The sequence below is a fragment of the Seriola lalandi genome, unplaced genomic scaffold (assembly GCF_002814215.2).
Source record: "Seriola lalandi dorsalis isolate HSWRI2012SDOR001 ecotype SW California unplaced genomic scaffold, Sedor1 jcf7180002054482, whole genome shotgun sequence".
Taxonomy (NCBI): Eukaryota; Metazoa; Chordata; class Actinopteri; order Carangiformes; family Carangidae; genus Seriola; species Seriola lalandi.
The window spans coordinates 1021902-1045172 of NW_019525035.1; the positions used below are offsets into that span (position 1 = coordinate 1021902).

The 23271-nt window shown below is 42.8% G+C and overlaps 2 protein-coding genes across 5 annotated transcripts in view; both read left to right on the top strand.

Annotated features, from left to right (window-relative positions):
* The first annotated feature begins 6663 nt into the window (after positions 1-6663).
* On the top strand, positions 6664-11516 carry esd (esterase D/formylglutathione hydrolase). Its single transcript, XM_023412512.2, has 9 exons — positions 6664-6773; positions 7604-7678; positions 7870-7958; positions 8448-8546; positions 8628-8752; positions 9164-9283; positions 9779-9877; positions 10124-10291; positions 11104-11516. Exons 2-9 carry the CDS (start codon positions 7611-7613, stop codon positions 11182-11184), a joined length of 849 nt encoding a protein of 282 aa, XP_023268280.1. The 5' UTR covers positions 6664-6773; positions 7604-7610; the 3' UTR covers positions 11185-11516.
* A 1759-nt stretch (positions 11517-13275) lies between these two features.
* lrch1 (leucine-rich repeats and calponin homology (CH) domain containing 1) overlaps positions 13276-23271 on the top strand; it is an 80540-nt gene continuing 70544 nt past the window's right edge. For 3 of the 4 annotated variants that reach the window (XM_023412579.2, XM_087175689.1, XM_087175688.1), the window contains exon 1: positions 13278-13673. In XM_023412579.2, coding sequence (XP_023268347.1) covers positions 13448-13673 — 226 coding nt within the window. In that variant the 5' untranslated portion in view covers positions 13278-13447. Of the gene's footprint in view, positions 13674-23271 lie in introns of all 4 variants that reach the window. The other variant, XM_087175690.1, reaches the window with a different exon arrangement.

Below are 23271 nucleotides of genomic sequence, written 5' to 3' on the forward strand. Positions count from 1 at the left end.
TGAGGCAGTTAAATCCTGTCACAGTGATCTGTAATCTCTTGTGTTCGTGCTCTGACTCTGAGTCTGAGCTCAGACACTGATCTGACAACAACAACAACAACAACAACAACAACAACAACAGGCTGCATCACATGGTTGAAGTCATTCTGCCTGATCAGTCTCACACTTCTCCAGGTGAACAGTCCATCAGGTGTTTCATCTCTGTCCTTTTTAACGAGTTAGAGTTTAACCCTTCAAAGGACGAGGACCAGGTCGTTTTGGTTTGTTTGATTTGATCACCTCTGACTTTCTCTCAGTCACTTTAACTATCTGATTCTTTGTTGCTTGTTAATTTACACTTGTTAATTCGGATTAATTTTCCGTACGTTTACCGATGTTTCCTGAATTACAGAAAGGCCTCAGTGACGACGGATTAACGGGATCTCTGTGAAACTTTCCCAACAATCTTCTCTCTCAGAAACAGATACCTGGTAAGAACGAGGGGAAAAAGGGGTAAAATTATTACTTTGTTAGGATTACGGGAGCTTGTTACCATGGTTACAACAATAACCACTCGGTCAAGGTTGGGGAAAGGTGGTTGTATTAAAAGAAACCAACAACTCTCGTGTCCAAGTCGGATGTTTTGTTGGGACAGTTTTCATGTTTCCTGTTACTTCAGCCTGAACTTCATCCTCAACCCTTTTCCCAAACATGTGATTCCCGCCGTGGTTAACCACAACCTGACTGACAGGGAACACTGGCGGACCGCGGTTTCATGACTCCGTCCTCCAACAATGAAACACAGATGAGTCACTTTTCAAGGAAGACTTTCCTGTAACCATGAGACTCAGTGAACTGGTCTCACCTCCTGTGTTCTCTGGACCTGGCTGCTTCATCTTTTAGCTTCTCTGTCCTGTTTACTCGGGGGGGGGGGTTTGTGTGGAGTCGTGTTGTCAGGGGCAACAGGTAGAGTAACAGTAGAGTCCACTCAACCACATGAAAAAGAACGGTCAGAGGAGGATTCTGGACCTCGTCCGGTTCCTCCAGACTCTGCGGCGTCCTCCCTCCCTCCCTCCCTCCCTCAGATCCTCCTCTGCTCTGAGGAGCACCCAGACGCCTCGGGGGAGACGGCTCGGGGGAGACGCCGGCGCTCCACACAGCAGCGGGTCTTTGATGAAGCATGAAAGCACTGAATGAGCTTCCAACTTGACCATCACAGACTGTAAGAGCACATGCAGACGTGTTGTGATGGAGGCTCAGCTGAAACATCAGGAAACTCGTCCTGCAGGAAATGTGAGTAAAATCTGTGTTAAGAGTGAAATGCTGCAGCTACTCACTCAATTATCTCCTTTAGTGGAGCGTCCTCTGCCTATTGATCGAAAATATTTAATAACAGCGAATGACCCGTCTGATAACAGCAAGTGAAAAACCCTCAGGATGTTTAGTAGATGGAAAGGTGAACATCTCACCGGGTCAGAGCTCCCCCCTCGTCTCCCTCTGACTCCTGCTGGCGAAGTGATAGCGTGTTATTCAGTCAACATGGTGGAACATGTAATTAGCAGACAGCAGCATCCATCCATTTACCGTTCACTCCAATCTGATCAGCTCCGCACGCTGCATCCCATACAGCTTCCCCACGTCCAGATGTTCAGATCTCTCCAGGCGACCATCACACCTCCAGAGTCTGGTGTGTGCCACTGGAATAATTAAAAACCTTTACAATGTTAAATCATCATCAATGTGTTAATTGATCCTTTTTTTAAAAAAAAAAAGAAGCAATTATGAATTAATTACATTTGCATTTAAATGAGCACATTAAAAATCACCATTTAAAGACAGAGTAAGAAAAGTGGAAAATTATATTATATTTCCATTTTTTATGAGGTTTTAATGGATCATTTATATTCAAACATTTAAAATGTCTATAATTATTAGTAACAGCAGCAAACAGCATGTCATGTTACAGACAATTCATTCTTCTTGTTTTTATTCCTCACACCCAGAGTCAAGGTTTGTACCATATTTGAATACTGTGAGATACTGTGGTCACTGTGACCTTGACCTTTGACCTTTAGACACCAAAATCTAATCAGTTCATCCTTCAGTCCAGGTGGACATTTATGCCAAATTTGAAGGAGTTCCTTCACGGTGTTATTGAGATATCATGTCCACGGGAAAGGGACGGACGTATAGACGGAGAACAATATGTTCTCTGACCGTCGTCAGCGCCGAGGCGTGAAACCATCTTATATAAAAACAGCTGCACATTCTCGTCTTGTTGTGTCTTGATGTCCAGATTAACAGTCTGCATTTGAAAACCTTTGTTTCCTGTAGCTGACTCTAATTTCCTCCAAAGTCTGGAGGCAGCTCCTGAACGCATCATACACTCCCAGTGGAAACCCCCACGATTATAAGAAACACTGACAGCACGGCTCCTGATTACATCTAGAATATATATTAATCTCTGACGAGCTGTAAATGTGAAAGTGTGATCAAATGACACAGCGTCGCTTCCTGCGCTGGTGTGTGATCAAAGTGATGCTGCCTCGCTCTTAAAGTTGTGTTTGCTGACTGATGTAAAGTGGATCACGTGACCTCACACGACGCAGGAACACACACTTCCATTTGTGTCCTGCTCTGATAAGTTATAGAAAGATCTTTGAGCTGCTCCGGCCTGTGCATGGTAAACCATCAAGAGTCCATCTATTATTCACTTACTGATCAGGCACTTGTGTGGAAAGACGGTGTTCAGCGGGTGTGAGAAGCCGTCTCCAGATGGATTCTCTGAAACAGAGACCTGCAGACAGACAGGTCTTAAAACCATCCACACATATCATATCATTCTACTCATGAGAAATTCATCAGCTCTTTATTTTTGGAGGCATCTGGTTGAAAACGTTTTCTGCATGTCCACAGTTTTAGCAAGACTTCTGGTAGATGTATCTGCCGTTAAAGCAGCTATATGGAAGTTTTGCTATTGCTATATAGCTAACGTTAGCACTAGCAGCTGTTTACTTTACCAGTCTAGAAGAAACATCTAACTCTTTTCCTTTACTCACCAACAGCTGTTTCCAGAGGTGGAAAACAGCGACTATGTGCCTAACTCTTAGTTAGCATGCTAATCAGCTAGCCGGCCTCGTCAGTTTCCGATAGCGAGTCACTGAAGCCTCCGGTCCCTCCTGAAGACGTAGCGCTGCTCAGACAACGGCTGAAGCTCTTGTCAAGCGGCGAGAAACTACGTTCGACAGCTGAGAAAACTTTAAGAATTAAAACCAGGTAATTACTGTAAAAAAAAAGTGATGTAATACAACACAGCAGCATGAAGGTACAGACCTGCTCCCAACAACAAGTCCTCCAACCTGCACCCCTACCCTGAGGAGCATCCCCTGAGACGGTGACCCTTTGTCGTCATGGATACAACAATAAACACATGGTTAAGCTCATGGTTTGGTTAGGTTTGTTCCCTTTGTGTTTTCCTCTCACACCTGTGTTCATAGCTTTTAGTTTATTTCCTGATGCAGCTCAGGCTGTTCCCACTTCACTCCGACACTGCAGCTGATGAAACCTCACAACCAAGAGCGAAATCCTCCCTCACACTGAGGGAGAGAGAGAGAGAGAGAGAGAGAGAGAGAGTGTGTGTGTGTGTGTGTGTGTGTGGACGGCTGGAGTTGAGGATAATGTATCCAGTTATGTATAAATACCAAATTTTGACATTTAACTGAACACTGTTTATCTCACCTCAGTCCTTCAGTCATTGTCACATGGTCGTTAAACAGCAGTGTTAATGACAGGTGATAAACCAGGTTCATGATAATAGTTATCCAGGATCACCAGATCACCACACACACACACACACACACACACACACACACACACACACAGCGTCCAGCCGACCCGCTGTAGCCTGCTAATTAAGTATGAGCTTGAGCTTGTATTGTCCCACCTCCAGCCAGGTAAGAGATAACTCACCTGAGACTCACCTGAGACCAGACCCGGTATCCACATGAGGACTGTGTGTGCTGGTGCTCTCTGTGTGATTGTAGCTAACTGTTGTTAGCCGTGTTGCAAACAGAGGTAAGATAATCACACACTGAAGGTCAGAGTGTCACCTCTGTGTGTGGCGGTCCTGAGGACGATCCAGTCCAGGTGAGCGGCTCCAGGATCTTCACAGGTGAGTGCGTCGTGTTGTTTCTTCTTCTCCCAGAGAGCCAGGTTAGTGAAACAGAAGTCACCTCCTGCATGACTTCAGTCTACTTTGGCCTGAGGTTGGACTGCGAGTCGTTGTTGCTGCCGAACAGAGTGAACAATCATTTCATGCGCAGCTCAGCCGGAACAAAGTGAACAGTGATGTCTGACAATGGGCCTCATTCATGCACAGATTGGATTTGTCAGACTCATCAGTGTCTGAATGGTAAGAATGAAATGTTTACTCCTGTGAAGTGACACAGATGTTTGTGAAGGTGTGTGACGAGCCTCAGGCTGTAAACCAGCCGATGAAACACAGGAAGAAACGAGCCGTGAAATATTCCAACACAGCGAGTGTTGCTAATGTTTTTATCACGATTCAAAATGGTTTGTTTTCCGCTCACACAAAAACAGCATGGTGATTTTCTTTATCTTAGATCAGGGCCTTAAAAACTACTGTCACATTTAACATGACAAACTGTGCAGCCATGTTGTCAGGTGAGTCTTTTATCACTGTAAACACTGGTAAAGGAAGTTGATCTGAATATTAGTGGATAATATTCACATTCGTCACTGTGGTTTAGCTCCAGCTGTTGCTCCAGATGTAGTTCAGCTGTGAGGGAATCTTTCAAACCCAGTGTCATTTATCTTCTTCCTACATGTTCTTACTTTTCTGTAAAAAAAATAAATTCTAATTTTGATTGGGCTCTTTCACAGCCGTCATATATTTTCTTTAATGTCAGTTCATGTTTCCTGCAGATTTCAGTCCGTGCATGAAGCAGCTCAGTCTTTCTGCGTGTTCTTCAGTTTTTCCTTATTCAGCAGTTTTTCTTCATTTTTCACCATCTCTTCCTTTTTTTCTCCATCGCTTCATACGACTTCAACCGCTTCTTCACACGAGTTGAAGCCAGCAACGTAGTTCAGCTTCAGCTTGTGCAGAAGAAGCAATCCCAGTTTAAACGGCAGCTCTCCAGGAGCTGGAACACTTCTGCTCATGGGCACTTCAGCGGATTTTGGTCCATGCACCCACATCCAGCTGAAGGATGTTGTTTCTGCTTCCTGATGGACTCTTTGAATGACAGACATTATGAGCAGAAACAGTAACGTGTGACAAATTGTGTTTTAAATGGAATCTGCAGTGCACATGGTGCATGGCTACAGGCGTAACCATAATCATGTTTAGAGCGGGGAGTGTATTTGAGGATGCTGAGTGAATTTAATCTGTTTATTTTATTTTATTTTTTGATGGGAGTGGGTGTCGTGGAGGGGGTGGTGGGGGTGGTGGATGATTCGAAATGGTCTAATTTAGGAAGCAGCTGTGGAAACAGACAGGACTCAAGTATTGGTGTACTGAGTGTGTGTGTGTGTGTGTGTGTGTGCGTGTGTGTCTGAGTGTGTGTATGCCTGTGTGTGTATTAGCTTGTAATTTACAGTCCAAATTCTGCTCAGCAAACGTGGCGAGGAAGATGAAGATTGCTGAGGAAAGTGACGATATGGAGAGCAAAGCAGAGGAGACGGAGAGAGAGCAGGTGCTGTAAGAAAAGTCGACTCACACCAGCAGAGACGGAGGGAAACAGAATTACACACATTCAGATACCAGTTGATAAACACAGACAGATTTTATTTGCTTTCTACAGAGTGCAAACAAGTCAGTGGGAACAGTAATTTAATTTCCCACTGTTTTATTTGCTTTACTGCACACATAGTGGGCTTTTTTTATTTATTTAGAAAAGTGGTTACCACTGGTTACAGACGACCACATCTGAGGACAGGCTGCTACAAAAAACTGAGTCCATACACAAGCAGATAGATAAGAGATGGTCAATGTCACGTTGGAGCTTCCAGCACCTCTGTGATGAAGTTCTTTATTTATATTCTTCTAGAAAGACTTAAATATTTGGCCAGAGGAACTCTCCCGTGGTGGAAGTGTCTTTTGGAAAGTAAGAGCTCTCCAGACTTTACATTAAATTTACAACATGACAACTTTTATCTTTAACTAGATCTACCATTATGTCTGCCGTGTCTGTTCCCATCTAATTGGCTTCTTGTCTGTTTGTCACACTGTACCCGACCCCAGGGAACCACTGGACTAAACTACCTGTATATAAAGTGGCCTAGTTAAGACTAGCTACAACACTATAAAATGTGGTATTCATACTTTACTTAGATAAAGGATATGACTAATTCTTCCACCCCTGTTTATCTCATACAACATATATTACATATGACATTATGTTAGGCTATGTTATATATTACGTATAATATAAATTTGTTATTGTATATTATATATTTTATTACATATTTAATTGTGTAAAGAAATGCTTGTAAATGATCCATATTTTTTTTGTACTTGCTGCAACTAATAATCTATCCCTACATTAATAAATGAACATAAATATTGTATTTTCCTGATAAACACCAGCGCCATCTTGCGTCCGAGTGCGTACGTTACGTCCCCGACGTATACTGTGGAAGGGGAGGCTCCCGTGACGTCAGCGCGTTTATCCCTGACGTCGTTAGACTCTGAACCCTGTGGACGGCTCCTGCGGGGAAGTTAGCAAACCCGTGATTCAAACACATTTTTCAGCAGAACATCGTGATTCACTGAGGTACGAGAGCGGGAATCATGTTGTTACGTTGTTTACTTTGTCATAAAGCGATTTAACTTCAAGCAGACACTCGTAAATAGCAGCTAAGGGTTTTTTAACATGAGCTATCCTACTTGCTAATCCGTGCATGCACGCCCCCGGTACGGTTCACGCAGAACTCTATTCTGAATCTGAACATTTTGAATTTCCTGTGCAAATAAACTAAATACAAAGTTTGCTGAGTCTATAAAACATTATTTTATCGGTTCTGATAGTTTGTTTGTGCAGTTCGGCACAAAGATGGCGCTTCTTGGAGACCGTTATTGGAATGAATAGTCGTTTTTGTATCTGCTTTAAATAGTTGGTGGTATTTTAATTAAAGATTCACCGAGACACACATGGGGACAGTTTGAACCGTGAACAACCGGCCACGGATTATAAACTGGAGTTTACTGAAGTTAACTTCCTTTTTGTTTATATTATCTAACTTAGTTACTGGTTTGCAGAAGCTGCAGGTTGACTCCACTAAAGTCAACCAAGTGACCTACTATTTTTACCTGCAGCTGTAATGCGTCCACATGCATGGTCCTGTCAGTGTGCACTCATTTTTAAAACATTAGCACAATGTGTGTGCTCATATTCACTGGTAATAAATCCAGTTTTTATGATTCAAAAAGTGAGTTTTCCAAGTAGTTTAAAACATTATCCACCATGAGAGACAGTGTCCTGTTTTAGCCAGGGCTGTTATTTTGTTTGATTCATTACAGTGTGAAATGTAAACACAATGCATTGGTTTAATTAGTTCTCCCATAGGAAAAGAAATAAACCTCCATATCTGCTGTTCTCCACAGATCAAAGATGGCTCTCACACAAGTGTCCTCCAACAAGTGCGCTGGCGGCTTCCAGAAGGTTTTCGAGCACGACAGGTGAGACGAGCGAGTGTGTTTAAAGCTCAAAGGTCAAAGCTTACACACACTTTTTATGACACACACACACACACACACACCTGTGGCCTCGGCTTCAGCAAACAGAAGGGATTCTCACATGAGCTTGTGAGAGTTTTGATGTGTGGAGGAGAACATATAAAGTCATGTATGTCTGTGTTTCCTCCCCGCAGCACCGAGCTGAAGTGTAAGATGAAGTTTGCCGTCTACCTGCCTCCCAAGGCTGAGACTGGGAAATGTCCCGTCATGTACTGGCTCTCTGGTGAGTCTGCAGCCTGATATCAGAGCTGCACAGGCTTCTCTGCTCAGGAATGAGACACACAACTTCAGAAAGAAATAAAAAACCGTGGCTCGGGAGGAATCAGATAACATCAAACTATCAGAGATACGCACACAGTATCCTGTTAGAGGGAGACAGTTATTGATGGTTTCAGTCAACAAGAAGAAAATGTTGTCTTTAATAGATATTTGGGATGTGAGTGTGTGTGTGTTCTCAGACCAGTTACTTGTCAGTTTGAGCTGAAAAACAGGTTGAATATGAAATATGTTTAACAATGTGATGCAAATGAAGCTGCAGTGATGTCCCTCACCTGCAAGTTGCTTTGGATAAAAGCGTCTGACAAATGAGTCTATGTAAATGATAACGGTGTCTGACGAGGGAAAATCAGATTGAAGTTATTATGTTTTTCTGGAATCGTGTTTTCCTCTTTTATATTTGAAGCAGCGGCGTGTTCGCTCTGTGTCTCTGCAGGTCTGACGTGTACGGAGCAGAACTTCATCACCAAAGCCGGCAGTCAGCTCGCTGCTGCAGAGCACGGCATCATCATCGTAGCTCCCGACACCAGCCCACGTATGAAAACACACACACACACACACTCAAACTCAATCCCTCTGGCTACTGACACACAATTTATTGACCCCCCCCCCTCAGGCGGCTGTGACATCGAGGGAGAGAACGAGAGCTGGGACTTCGGCACTGGAGCTGGTTTCTATGTTGACGCCACCGAGGAACCCTGGAAGACCAACTACCGCATGTACTCCTACGTCACAGAGGAAGTGCGTTGGATTTCTGTCGCCTGTTTACCCAAAAACTCAGTTTTAATCTCCACTGATAAACTAATGAAATGTTTTCTATGATCTCTCTCTGTCTCTCTCTCTGTCTCTCTCTCTCTGTCTCTCTCTCTGTCTGTCTCTCTCTCTCTGTCTCTCTCTGTCTCTCTCTCTCTGTCTCTCTCTGTCTCTCTCTCTCTCTCTCTGTCTCTGTCTCTCTGTCTCTGTCTCTCTCTCTCTGTCTCTCTGTCTCTCTCTCTCTGTCTCTCTCTCTCTCTGTCTCTCTCTCTCTGTCTCTCTCTCTTTCTCTCTCTCTCTCTCTGTCTCTCTCTCTCTCTCTCTCTCTGTCTCTCTCTCTGTCTCTCTCTCTCTGTCTCTCTCTCTCTCTCTCTCTCTCTCTCTCTCTCTCTCTCTCAGCTCCCCAAACTGATCAACGCTAACTTCCCCACCGACCCAGACAGGACGTCCATCAGTGGTCACTCCATGGGCGGCCACGGGGCGCTCATCTGTGCCCTGAAGAATCCTGGGAAATACAAGGTACTGCACGTCACTCAGCAAGAAAATAATAATAATAATAATAATAATTCTAATGTGGCCTCCATCAGGGTCATCACAACACATCACAGTATGAGATAAAGAGGAAATACAACATCTATTAACCAACAACTTGGAGTCTCAGCAATTAATGTCACGTCAGATTTCCATTAAGAAAATAGAAAAATTAAATAGAACAATTTGCCATTTGAGTATTTATTGTGTATTTAAAGACTTAGAGGGACTCCTCACCTTTTTTTTTGTTTGTTTTTGACAACTTCACGTGTATAAATTTAAATTTTTGTCACAAAACAAATAATATGTTCTTTGGTGGATGTCTGGTTAATAATAATTCACAGATTCAGACTCTGAACAGTTTCCAGCAGAAAACACTACAACAACTCGGAGGAGGAGGATGATGATGATGATGATGATGATGATGATGATGATGATGATGATGATGATGTTGATGTTGTTGTGGTGCTCTGTCTCCTCCAGGCTGTGTCTGCGTTCGCCCCCATCTGTAACCCGGTGCAGTGCCCCTGGGGGCAGAAAGCCTTCTCAGGATACCTGGGCTCTGACAGATCCACGTGGGAGGTAACAACACCGTTAATAACTGTAGTAACTTACACCTGTTGTTATATCTCTGCGCTGTATTAACATGTAATAACATATCTATAATAACATCAGCAATAATAATAACAATTCATTATAATAATGAATAATATAATATCCAGTCATGTCAGTCAAAAAGAAGCACTCACATGACCTGTCACATGACCTGTCACATGACCTGTCACATGACCCGTCACCAAACTGACCTCTCTTCCTCGTCTCTTTCAGGCGTACGACGCCACCGTGCTGGCGGCCTCGTACTCCGGCCCTCAGCTCGACATCCTCATCGATCAGGGCCGCGACGACCAGTTCCTGTCGGCCAGTCAGCTGCTGCCCGACAACCTGATCGCCGTCTGCTCCGAGAAGAAGATCCCCGTCGTCTTCAGACTGCAGCCGGTCAGTTCCTTTAGTCCCGTCAAAGTAAAAGCACTGATTCAGTTCAGTTCAACTTTGTTTAACCTCGTACGGTCCAATGTTTACAGCTGATCAGATACACAAACAAACAGAAAGCATGAACACAATAAAAATACGTAACTCATGAATGTACTGTTTGTTATAATCCTTGTTTGTCGCGTTGGTTTTGTCAGTGTAGGTTAATTTAAATTAAATTAAAATGTGAATATTAAAATATAAGTTTAATAGGCCGTGCTTTTATTTTCTCAATGTAAAGGAAGTTTCTTTTAAACCAAATGCTGCCACCATGTGGCCACATGAGCAAAGTGCTGTACTTCCTGTCTGTTGAATGTCAGTGGACAGAGAAACCTTCAACAGATTACAGTGAGTTCACAGAGACAGTTTAAAGGACAAGTTCACACTTTATTGGTCAGACCTAAACATGTTTCTCTTGATGTAATTATTCCTCCTGTTCGTACTGGATATGAAGAGATGCTTTCATAATGTAAATGACACAGAGTCCACAGTCCTCGTTTTGTGTAAGAAAATATTCTTAAGTTCTTAAGTGAGATAATTATTAAGTCTTAAGTATTATGTTTTTTTAACTGCTGGTTCCAGTTTTTCAAATATGAGGATTCGATGCTTTTTTGTGTCATAGATGATGATAAACTGAAATGTCAGACATCACCTGAGACTGTGGGAAGTTGTTGTGACATTTTTACTATTTTTCTGACCTTTTCTTCACAAAACAATTAAAACAGGATGAAATGAATCGTTATTTGCCGCCATATCAAACGTTTTGTTTCCTCCTGCAGGGCTACGACCACAGCTACTTCTTCATCTTCTCCTTCATGAACGACCACATCAAGCATCACGCCAAGTTCCTCAACGCCTGAGCCGCCACCACAGAACAAGACTCTTTCTGACACGTCAGTCCATTTCACGATGACCCTGCTGCTCCGCTCTGCTCCCATCAATCACAACCTCTCCAGGCTTTTATTTTGTAGAGTCGAACCATGTCAGCTGGTTAATCACACTCTGTAATGAAGTGAGTTGGGTCACAGATATTTCAACCCAGTCAGAAGCCTCTGTGCCTTCAGTCTGAACACCACTTAAGTCTGATATCAGATATCTGAGGAAATGTTGACCTGACGACGCTCGTGTGGATTTTGCTGAGAGACAGTTGAGTCACATTTGTGTCTGTCAGAATAAAATCCTCCGTTATTCATGTTTTGGTTTTGTCCTTATTGAAGTTCATCCACCTGCATCGTGAAAACTTGAGCTCTAACACTTTGCCGGCCTCATCACATTACTGGTAAATGCCATTTTAAACAGGTTCCACTTCATTATCAAGGAAACATGAAACCTTTTTCACTCTGACAGCTACTGTTACAAAGTCAAAGGGGCTGAGAGCTCCTTATGTCTTTTGTTCCTGGTCACATTTATTCACATATCGTATCAAAACACTCAAATTGATCTCCAAAACAAATCAGATGAATAAGTTAATTTAATAAGTCATCAAATATCAAAAACATCTGGAACTCACATCAGACAAAAATCTCCTTAGAAGTCAGGAAAAAGAAGTTCCTCAGTCAGGGATCAGAGATAGTTGTCAGTAAATCAATTCTACATAAGAAACAGGGACTTAAAACCGATAATTAAATATTATAATAATTAAATATATAATAATGTGTGTTGTATTTTATTGTACAGCACTTTGGTCGACCCTGGTTGTTTTAAACGTGCTTTATAAATAAACTAGATTTGATTTGATTTGATAATTCAATACACTTAACTTTCCAAAATGTAAACAAAGAGGGGATTAGGAACACCCCACAAAATAATGTGGTTCAGTTCAACATCACCTTAAACTACGACCTCACTAATAGAATTAAGTAAGAGAGCAGCTGTTTCCCTCAGGAGCTGGTGTAGCTAAGGAGTTACCATCACTATGGAAACCGTTATTTAAAAAAGAAAATCATTATTATTTTTTTGTTTTTTTATTGCATTCATTCATCTTTAGTAAGTAAATAATGCAGTTTGAAAGTATCCATCAGACGCTGCTCTGTAAAACCTGGTGCGGGCTGCAGTGACCGGTTCCGTCCAGCAAGTGTCTCTGTTCACCGGATTTCCTCTACTGCTGTTTCACATCTGCAAGCATCAGCGCGCAGTCGCAGTGAGTTAACTGCGTTAAGTCAAAAGAAATGGAGTAAGACCGGAAACGTAGCGGCGTGTCTTCAAAATAATTTAGGCCATGTAACTGGGTTGAAGGAAACACCTTTTACAGGTTTTTTTTAAATTAATTTTTTTGGGATATATTTCTTACTGTTATCGCCAGAGAAAAAACTTAATTATAAAAAAGACTTCTACCCACCAGCACAACTACAGTGCTTATTCCTGATAATTGTCCCCTTATTTTTGCTGGATTTAGAGCCATTTCTGATCATAATTCATAGACAGTTTTCTAGTTTAATGACGGCTTGCTAGAATAATTTTGAATTATTTAATTGTATGTTTCATTTGTTGAACAGTGAATCCATAAAAAACAAACAAAAAGCTGGAAGATAATGCACACATTATTTACAATATTTTATTACATGAGCTTTGTAATATGGTTATTTTTAAATTTAAATATTTATTTTTAAATATGAATATGAAAATTATTTCTGAAAATGACTAAATTGCTTAAAATACTTGAGTTATCCCATTTTCTGCTAGTGGAGTTTCAGATTAATAATACAAAATTTAATCAACATATAAATTATATTTATTTTTATTATTTTTTATTTATCATTCTGTTATCATAGATTAAGGGGAGACTTTATTGACTTTATTGGTGTTACTATTTTTACTTAAGTTAAAACAATGAAAGTTATTCAACTGTAAGGAAGGATTTAATAAGCTGTATACTGGCAGCTGTTTTATTTTGAAAGTTATAAGACCGGATGTCGCACCGCTCTTCACTCCTTGCCGCTTGACTTACCGCGCAGACAGGGAGGCAGACGCGGCGGCGACGACCGAGGAGGAACCTGAACGCGCGGCGCAGCAGCACGCCTGGGAAGTCTGTGTCCTGCTGTTTGCCTGAACGTTAGCCAACGCTCACGGATATAACCGACACACACACACACACGCGCGCGCGCAGCGGAGAGGGGGAACATTATGGCGACGTTGGGACCGGAGTCGGCTCGCCCTCCTCTTTCCCAGCTCGGTTCTTCTCCGTCGATCCAGACTCACATCGGCAGCGCCAACCTGCCTCCCAACCGGGGCTTGGAGCGGGCGCTGGAGGAGGCTGCGGCCAGCGGCGTCCTCAACATCAGCTCCCGGAAACTGAAGGAGTTTCCCCGGACAGCGGCCAACCACGACCTGACGGACACGGTGGAGGCAGGTAAGGGACCTCTCCGGCATCTTTTCCTGGTTACCTCTCAAAAACAGAAACCGGTAACGGCTCGGTTGTGACGCGTTACAGCGGCGTGGATCCTCAGTGACCGTTGTACTTTATTTATAGTGCTGGCATTTCCGTTACCAACTGAAAATCCACAGTGTGTGTGTGTGTGTGTGTGTGTGTGTGTGTGTGTGTGTGCGTGTGTTTATCCATTTATCCCAACTCCTCCATTAGCTGTATTAAGTATAATTGGCGGACAGTTAATTGGTCATCTGAGATTTAAATCTCATTGTAAACACATGACAGACACTCGTGGGTGAAGTCCTGCAGTTTCCAGCTCGCCGTGAACGTGTGTTTTTGCAGGGCTGCAGTGAAAGTGGGTATCGGAGTGTTTATCATGGACCTAACTGTTCAGTGGGCCTGCAGTGGAATTCCCCACCACTTCCTTTTTAATCCATTTAGAGATGTAAACAGGCACATGGAGGGCAGGCAGAGCGGGGCGAGCCCGGACACAGTCGCTCTGAGCTGCTGGATCTGCAGGAATATGATTAATGTGACTATTTAGAATCAAAACAAACAGTGAACATGACAGTCACTGGTGTAAGGTGTGTCTCTGTGTGATAAAAAACTGATATGAATGTGTTTCTAGAAGTGCAGGTTCTGGTTTATATCAGTGGCTGGTGTTGGCCCGGCTCCCGGTGACAGTGTGGTGCATCAATATTCTGTTGAAGTCTATGAAACTGCAGCGGAGGAGCGTTGGATTCAGGTGCTGACTCGTGCATCAGTGTTGTGTTGTGTTGAGGGAAGGTCCTGAGTTTGAATCGGTGTGCAAGGCCGCGTGTCGTCTGTGCGTTTGTGTTGCTTTCCTGCAGCTGCTCTGGTTTCCTGTCACCATCCAATCGCAGGCAGGTCAGGTGAACTTGAAGAGAACTGTCTCACCTGGAGCTCGGTTTGTTTGGAACAAATGATCCACGGTTGGTTTCCAGTTCTGCTGCAGTTCATGTCAGCATAGTCTCTTTATAGATGAGGGGTTACAAAGGGGAGGATCAACAACACACCTACTCCCACACCTGGAGCTACGGGGGCAAGGAGCTGATGACAGAGCAGGTTCAACACCTACCTGTTCAAGTCAGTCAGGAGGAGTAAACATGAGGTCATACTGACTGACTGACTGACTGACTGACTGACAGCAGCATGACAGCAGCTCATGCAGCTCTTTACCTCCTGCTGTGATCAGAAGCATCACCTCATACTGTATTTTACATTTACAGGCATGTTTCACTGGCTGTACATGAAGGACCTGCTATAACACAGGAGCAAGGCGTTTAAATATCATTTGCATCACAGCTGCAACGATTAATCGACAGGAAAATAATTAGTCACTTTTTTCATAATCAACCAAGTGTTGCTGCTTTCTGCCTCTAATATATAAAGATTCCTTATTTTCTATAATTGCATATTGAACATCCTCTGGTTTGGACTGTTGGCTGGAGACGACGAAGCATCTGAAGACGTTTCCTTGGACTTTGAAGAAAAAAAGAAGAATAAAACATTTTTATAAACCAAACAATTAGTCAGTTAATTGAGAAAGTGATCAGCAGATTGATCGATAACCCACATGGGCATTAATGAGAGTGAGTTACCTGTCCAGGTGCTCTCCTCCTCCTCCCCGTGACTGTGGATGAAACGATGGATGGATGAGAAGAGAAGTTCTTGGTGAATCTTTAGGAGTATTTTGAGAGAGCTGCGACTTTTCTCAGGACTTTAATTTTGGCGGGGAGGTGGAGCTTCCTCTTGCTGTGCGACAGCGTCCCCCTCTCTGAGAAGAGAAAAGCTTGATAACGTGAGCTCAGAGCGGGTCAGTGATTCTGACCGTGACAAAAAGAGGAATAACTCCCTGGGTGCAGCACTGATTCATCTCAGCTGGCAGTGTTTTGATCACATTGCAGGATGTGTGTGTGTTTTCAGACGGTGAGTCAGTGGGACCACAGTGCAGTGTGTAGAGCACAGGTGTGTGTGGCGCTGAGCGGGGAGCGGTCCTTATCTCCCAGCTGTGTCGTCAGCAGTCTCCTCCAGCATCACAGACCATCCAGAGACACAGATTAAACTTACGAGAATTGACTTTAATGAGCAGTAAATCAGCGATGACTTAATTATTTAAAGGGCTAGTTCATCCAAATCACAAAAATGCATATTTCCCGCTTCGTTCAGAGACGTGTCTCTGAGACGATGTCGCTGTGGACAGTTTTTATAAGACCAGGGACCAGATTCATAAAACTCTGTGATTCACAACTAAAACTATGACAAAGCACAAAACCAGAGACACTCATACACATTCTTTCCATCAGAAAATTTCACTGATTGTGAAACTGAAATAAAAACCTGCATCAGCGTCCAAAAGAAAGAAAAAGAAATTAGTCTGAACTTCATTTATTGGGACTGCAGCGTCTTAATGAGGCTCCGGACAGACTCTAAAACTGTGATTAGTAAATATTAAAACAGTTTGAAACAGTTTACAGGATGACTCACAATAAATAATAAGGACATTAAACACAACACAAACACAATTATTTCTGTTTATGAATCGTTAAATTGTAATAGCTGCGTAAACAGTAAAACTTATAATGATGATAATGAATGAAGCTCTGTGAAGCTCGTTATTTTATTTTCTGTTACTCGGCGTATGTTGTGTTTTCACTTCACTGTAACTTGGATCTCTTTGGAAAACCGTGTGTTCACATGGTCAAAGGAAGGAGGTGACACAGGCTGTTGTTTCTAAAGACCAGTCTGTGAGCGGGAAACGGCGTATGCGTCATTTTTTATGCATCTGGTGCGTCTGTGAGGAATGAAAACTGTAGATGGTGAGTTATGTTAATGATCCAGAGCAACAGGAACGCTGTGGTTGCAGTTGTTTAAATGTTGTCTGACAGACACACGTCAAAGTGAAACCGTATCATGGAGCTACACCTCACTCAGACTTTGTTCATGGACTAAATAGAAATGTGTGTCACATAATGACACGCACAGAAACACACACACACACAGCAGTAAAGTGAGTGTGTTTCAGTTTTAACAGCTTCACTGAGGCAGCACTCACCTGTACTGTGACAGGTAGCAGCGGCATGTTGCTGTGCTGTTTGGGATCGTTGTACGTTTGTCTTTCATGATAATTGAACCCGTTGATTTGTTTTTTTTTTTTTATTCTATAAGTTGCCAGAAAATAGTGAAAAATGTTCATGATAATTTCCCACAGTCAAAGGTGATTTCTTCAAGTGACTTATTTGGTCCGATCAGCTGTTTAAAACCTGAATAATCAGTTTTCTGTTTTGTAGAACAGAAAAGCAGCAATCCTGATATTAGAGAACAGAAACTGTTTTTTACATCTGTCTTTCAACTCATCGCTTAAAGCTCCATATTTTCTTCTTCTTCTGTGTTTTATTTGAAGTGTTGATCCGTAAGAAGATATATTTAGAACCAATAACCATCTCAGTGTAGTTTTACATCTCCTCTCTCAGGCTTTTCTCTGCAGCTCTAGTAACAACAGGTCGGTGAGCCAATCAGAAGAGAGGAGGCTCTGAGCCCCTCTTCTGATTGGCTGACTGTTTTCTGACTGATCCAATAAAAATAAAGCAGATTTCAGGTAAAAACACTCAGAGAAACCAAATCCTGCAAGGTTTGGATGGTGGGTCCAGGTGGGCGGGGCTTGGTGACTGCTTTGTTGTGACATCACAAAGTTCCAGAAGTCCTGACGGCTGGTTTTAAGGCTCAGTTTCTGAATACAGGCTGTGTGCATTTCTCTGTGGACTGAGGCTTTGATACTTTCACAGTATTAATATAGAAGCTAGAGCTGATCTATAATCACACTACACATGGACACAGACCTTTACACTGGAGGAGCTTTAAATCATTAACTGCCTTAATGACAGAATGCTTCTTAACCAGCTCAGCATGAACAGCAGGAGCTTTCTACATTAACATCGTCAGTGTTAGTTTAATATCTCACTGAATTAAAAACAGAGATTTTCAGGGTGATTAAGCTTCATACTGTTTAGATGAGTTTAAGTGCTGTCGTGTCAGCGCGTTAAACATGGTAGTAAACTGATGGTAGTAAACAGTTGTGTGTCGATGATGGACTCGTCTCTGAGGACACGAGAGCTGTGATCAACCTCCACGAGACGAGAAAGAACAGAGTGAGTCACTGTGATAGATGAACTCACACACACACACACACACACACACACACACACACACACACACTGAAATGTGCTGAAGTTGGTCAGTTACACCAAATGCATGCACACGTACTTACCCACATTTGAAAATGCAAACACAAACACACACACACACACAAACACACACACACACACACACACACACACACACACACACACACACACACACACAGATGCACGCTGTGGTTCAGCCTGGTTTCATATCAGCAGCCACACAAGCCTCAACTTGTAGTGAAACACAAACTGGAGCTGGTTTCTTTAAACCTTCCTCATCTGACACTTTCATGTACCTGAGTTAAGCTGGAGAACAAACTGATTCATGTGACCTGTTGTCTGACTACAGGAGTGTGTGTGTGCGTGTGTGTGTGTGTGTGTGTGTGTGTGTGTGGGGGGGTGATGGAGCACATTCTCAGACAGTCTCCTGGAAGACGACGTGCTCAGTTGTTCACAGGAAAAGTGATAAATGTGTTTTTAAAGAATGAGAAACGCGAGCTCGGAGAGGGGTCGACACCTTCCACACGGCTGACCAATCATGGCCTGAGGTGGGCGGGAACGTCAGATTGTACAATAGAAAACAACAGACTCCTGATGAGATCGACCGGCCCCGACATGTTGGGGAATAATCTTATTCGCCTTCTTCCCCAGAGACAGACGAGAGGATTGATACCACTCTCATGTCTGTTCTGCAGATATGAAGCCACTGCCAGCAGCTGGTTAGCTTAGTTTAGCTTAGCTTAGCATAAAGACTGGAAACAGGGGGAAACAGTTAGCCTGTCTCTGTAAAGCTCTTGATCAACATGTTGTATCTGCTTTGTTTTAATTGGTATAAAAAACGTATTTTTTGATTTTCTCCCCCTGTTTAAAGTCTTTGTGCTAAGCTAAGCTAAGCTAACAGTCTTCAGGTGTGTGTTGTGGCTCTTTCCAGTTGCAGGTTGATTGGCGTGTTGGTGGTTCTGACTGTTGCCAGGACTCTTTACATTCATTAATTCATGACGGGTTCTGGATGTTTCTCTGTGGTTCCTTTTTCAAACTGAGTCTGAAACTTTGGACCCATGAAGAATTTCTGCACTTGTTTCAACAATGGACTGGAACAGAACAGTTATAACATAACTATATTCTTTATATCATGATATCAACTGCTTCTTTTCTTGGTTTTAAATCATTGTCAGCAGAATATATTTTGTTCCTGGACTGTCGCTCCACTGAGGACGTCACCTTCGGCTCTGGGAAGCTTCGACCGGCGTCTTTCTGTTTCATTAGAAAACATGATAACAGTTAGTGATACTAATGATGCGGCAGGTGTGGTGCATGCTGGGAGTTGTGGGGGACTTTTAAAGACTGAAGCAGAAATGTGAAGGAAGGTGATTTCCAGACCAAACCAACCAGTCAGTCTACTCTCACTGCCTCATATGGTGGTATTAGCTACAGCTGCCAAACCAAGGCTGTGTGTGTGTGTGTGTGTGTGTGTGTGTGTGTGTGTGTGTGTGTGTGTGTGTGTGTGTGTGTGTGTCCTGTAATTGCCAACCTACTGAGGTAGTTAAGGTAAACATGAGGTGAGATTCTGAGGGCCAAACCAGCCGGTCAGTCTGATGTGTTCAGACTGTTTATTTAGCCTGACCAACAGTCTGCAGGGATTAATCCATCATCAATATATCTGACAAATACTTTCATTAATCAGCTCGCTCCTTAAAATGTCAGAAAATAGTTAAAATCACGATTTCTGTAAAGCCAGAAAGTCGACACAGTCAAATATGGTTTTGTGTGAGGAACAGTCAGTAAACAAAGATCACAGAAGTCTGAGGAAAGCAGCAGATATTTACACTTGGGAAACAGGAGTCAGAGGGTTTTAAACAACTTCTCTCAAATAAAATCTTCATCATCTCATGATCTGTTGTTCATTTTACCGATCGGTTGATAAAACGTCAGTAAATCTTCATATGTGTTGTTTCTGGTCCATCATGTTATCAGCCGTGTCGTAGGTTTGAAAGTGTGAGTTTGTTTGTTTCATCAGTTTTGTTCTGAGCAGCAGAACTCTCTGTTTTACTTCCTGTTCTTCTTCTTCTTCTGTTAGAAAACAGCCTGATCACCTCTGTTGACTGTTTTCTACTCTGCTCTATTCAGCAGTAAATGACAAGCTGCTGGGTATTAACACAGTGTATCTGCTGTGTGTGTGTGTGTGTGTGTGTGTGTGTGTGTGTGTGTGTGTGTGTGTGTGTGTGTGTGTCCGTCCATTAGCACAGTAGCAGCCTGCTTCCCACCATGTTCCCAGCTCCAGACAGAACGTGTTTCTGCAGCGATTGGCAGTTTTTCAGTGGACACACACACACACACACACACACACACACACACACACACACACACACACACACACACACACACACACACATAGGGGATGTTGTTTCTGTCAATATGACTCACACACAGTATAAAGCTGAGCTGTGTGTGTGTGTGTGTGTGTGTGTGTGTGTGTGTGTGTGAACCACGCAGAGAGAGATTACATAAGATTACATGTTTGTGCCTCACATTCTGACCCTGCGCAGGGTTTTTCTCTCATTCTGACCGGCCTCCATCTCTGCTCACTTCACTCACAGATAAAAATAGACCTGCAGTAAATTTCACAGAAGAATCTGCTTCACTTTTTTTTTTTTTGGTCTTATATTTTTAAACATGAAACGTGTGCTGCTCCACATGTTTCTCATCACTGCAGCGTTGATGCGACGGTGACTTTCCTGCAGTTATCTTGTGGTTCAGCCTCAGTTGCTGTAGGTGGCTTCTTTTACAGGGTTGAACAGTAATAATCGATCAGCTGATTGGCAGAAAATGAATCAACAACAGCGTAAAGACGTGTGAGGAAAACGCGTCGGTTCTCTGTGGTTTTATTTGTTGAGCAAAACAAGAAATCACTTCGGACTTTTCACTGTTTCCTGACATGTTGAGAAAATTAACAACAGATGAATTGAAAATGGGGAAAAAAAGGTTTTAGTCTGACTGCATCAGCTCAATCTGCTGCTTCTTTCTTCTTCTTCTTCTTCTTCTTCTTCTTCTTCTTCTGAGGATCAGAGAATAGACAGTGGAGCATTTAGCAGCTGAGTATTTCCCTCAGGAGCCGGAGGAGACCAAACACAGAGCTAAAAGAAAGAGAGGGAGCACTGATGAGTGAATGAACCACTGTTTGCTAACATGTTTACCAGCAGTAACATTGTTAGGTCATATTCATAATATCCCAGAACGTGGTTTCTTGCCGACAGCAGGTGGTGGTGATTGCTGCATTCACAAGACAACGTTATAATACGTCCTCTGAGCAGCGCTACGTCTTCAGGGCAGATTGGAGGCTACGGTGACCGGGGCTAGCTTGGTTAGCATGCTAACTTCAGTAGAAGAAAAATACATGATCGCGATGAGCGTGAACGCTGGTGTTTTTCTTTCCACCGCTGGAGACAGATGTTGGTGAAGTTTGATGCTGAACTCACAACGTTTCTTCTAGACTGGTGAGTAAACTGCTGCTAATGCTAACGTTAGCTATGCAGCAACAGCCAAACCTACAAACAGCTCCTTTCAAACCAGAAACAAATATCACTGTGGGAGTTCAGCTGCAGTTTGAAGCACAGAATGAGAGCGACAATGTAATCCAACAGCAACACAAACTACAAACGTATTGATTGATACGTATTGACGTATTGAAGAGAAATAGACCCAAAACTATGGAAAAGCACTTCAGTGTCCAGACTGAAATATCTCAACATCTATTGGATGGATTTCCATGAAATTTGGTGCAGACATTGACAAAACCTGATTTATTGAAATATGTTCAACCTGAAGGATGAGGCTGGAAGTAATCGATATTTTCTCATTGGCCAATTGAGACGAAACAACCAACAGTGTGTTGTCTGTCTCTCTGTCCTGTCTGTGGCTCCGACTGAGGAGTTAAATCTTTAAAAACCTTTATTCCTTCTTAAAGACTCAGTAACTTCCTCAAGTTTCTACCAGACGTTTCTCAAACAGGAGGAAATGGTGCATTTGTTGGGGACTATTTCCAGCGGTGGATTAATCCACATTTGGTGCTCTAGTGAATAATTGGGGCAGCAGGGCAGTGTGTGTGTGTGTGTGTGTGTGTGTGTGTGTGTGTGTGTGAGAGTGTGAGTCAGAATAAAGTACAGTGTGTGTGTTCATGGTGATGGAGGAACATGTCAGACAGTGTAACAGTGAGTCTCACTGATGTGTTTTTAAGAGCCTCTGGAAACAATGGCGCTCTGCGGCTCAGAGGAAGACGAGACACACAATACTTGTGATGGGAGACACTTCTGTTGTTGTGCGGTCTGTTCATGGGATGTGTTGATCACAAGACAAATATAGAAACAGTTTAACAGTTCTTTAAGAAGATACGACCTGGATCACAGCTTTGTTTTTATTCCTCGGCGCCGGAGGCCATATTGTTTTCAGGTTGTACGTCCGTCCCGTTCTCGTGGACACGATATCTCTGTAACAACGTGACGGAACTTCTTCAAATGTTGCACAAACGTTCACTTGAACTCAAGGACAAGGTCAAAGGTTAAGGTCGCGGTGACCTCACAATTCACTTTTCAGCCATTACTCAAAACTTCACACAATTATGACAAAATTAAAGTCATATTTTGTGTCGTTTTCCTTAGTCATTATGATTCATCCTTTATCAAAGATGTGTTCATCAGCGCTGCACCTGAACACGCCTCATGTTGTGCTGTGGACGTCAGTCACAGAGCGGCGGCAGCAGCAGCAGAGACAATGCAGGAAATGTTACGATGTGAGCAACTTTTAATGTGTGTGGATGGATACATAATGCATGCCCGAGGCAGATACACCTCCCAGAGTTTACCACCCTGACTTCCTCCACCTCACTGCTTTCCTTCCCTTTCATTTACTACACACACACACACACACACACACACACACACACACACACACACGCACACACACACACACAGAGGAAACTGTGGATTGCCAGGAATTTAGAAGGGTGTTGTGTGAGAGGAGGGTCTATCCGCTCAGTGTTCCCGCCACACCTGAACATCATGACAGCTGGGAACCAAACACACCCTCAAACACATAGACATACACACACACACACACACACACACACACTCTAATTATATTTAATTTATACTAAATTTACACTCAGTTTACAATTTTTACAAATTAACGCAACATAATTAACGTAATTTAACGTGACGATAATCAGTGGTTGGTAAAGTTATTTTTTGTTTACTATAAAAAAAAGAAGCTGACCATGACCCTGACCTTTAACCTCATGAACAGATGCTTTAACAGGAACCCCTCCCTCACTCTTCACCTTAAACCTCTGTCTGTTAGTGGAGGTGGTGATAACCGGGGGG

Bases quoted from the DNA above. Each gene is read 5' to 3' on its own strand.
- esd (XM_023412512.2), top strand. From the start codon at position 7,611: ATGGCTCTCACACAAGTGTCCTCCAACAAGTGCGCTGGCGGCTTCCAG. The intron at 7,959-8,447 runs GTGAGTCTGCAG...GTGTCTCTGCAG, and splicing joins CGTCATGTACTGGCTCTCTG to GTCTGACGTGTACGGAGCAG. The intron at 9,284-9,778 runs GTACTGCACGTC...TGTCTCCTCCAG, and splicing joins AGAATCCTGGGAAATACAAG to GCTGTGTCTGCGTTCGCCCC.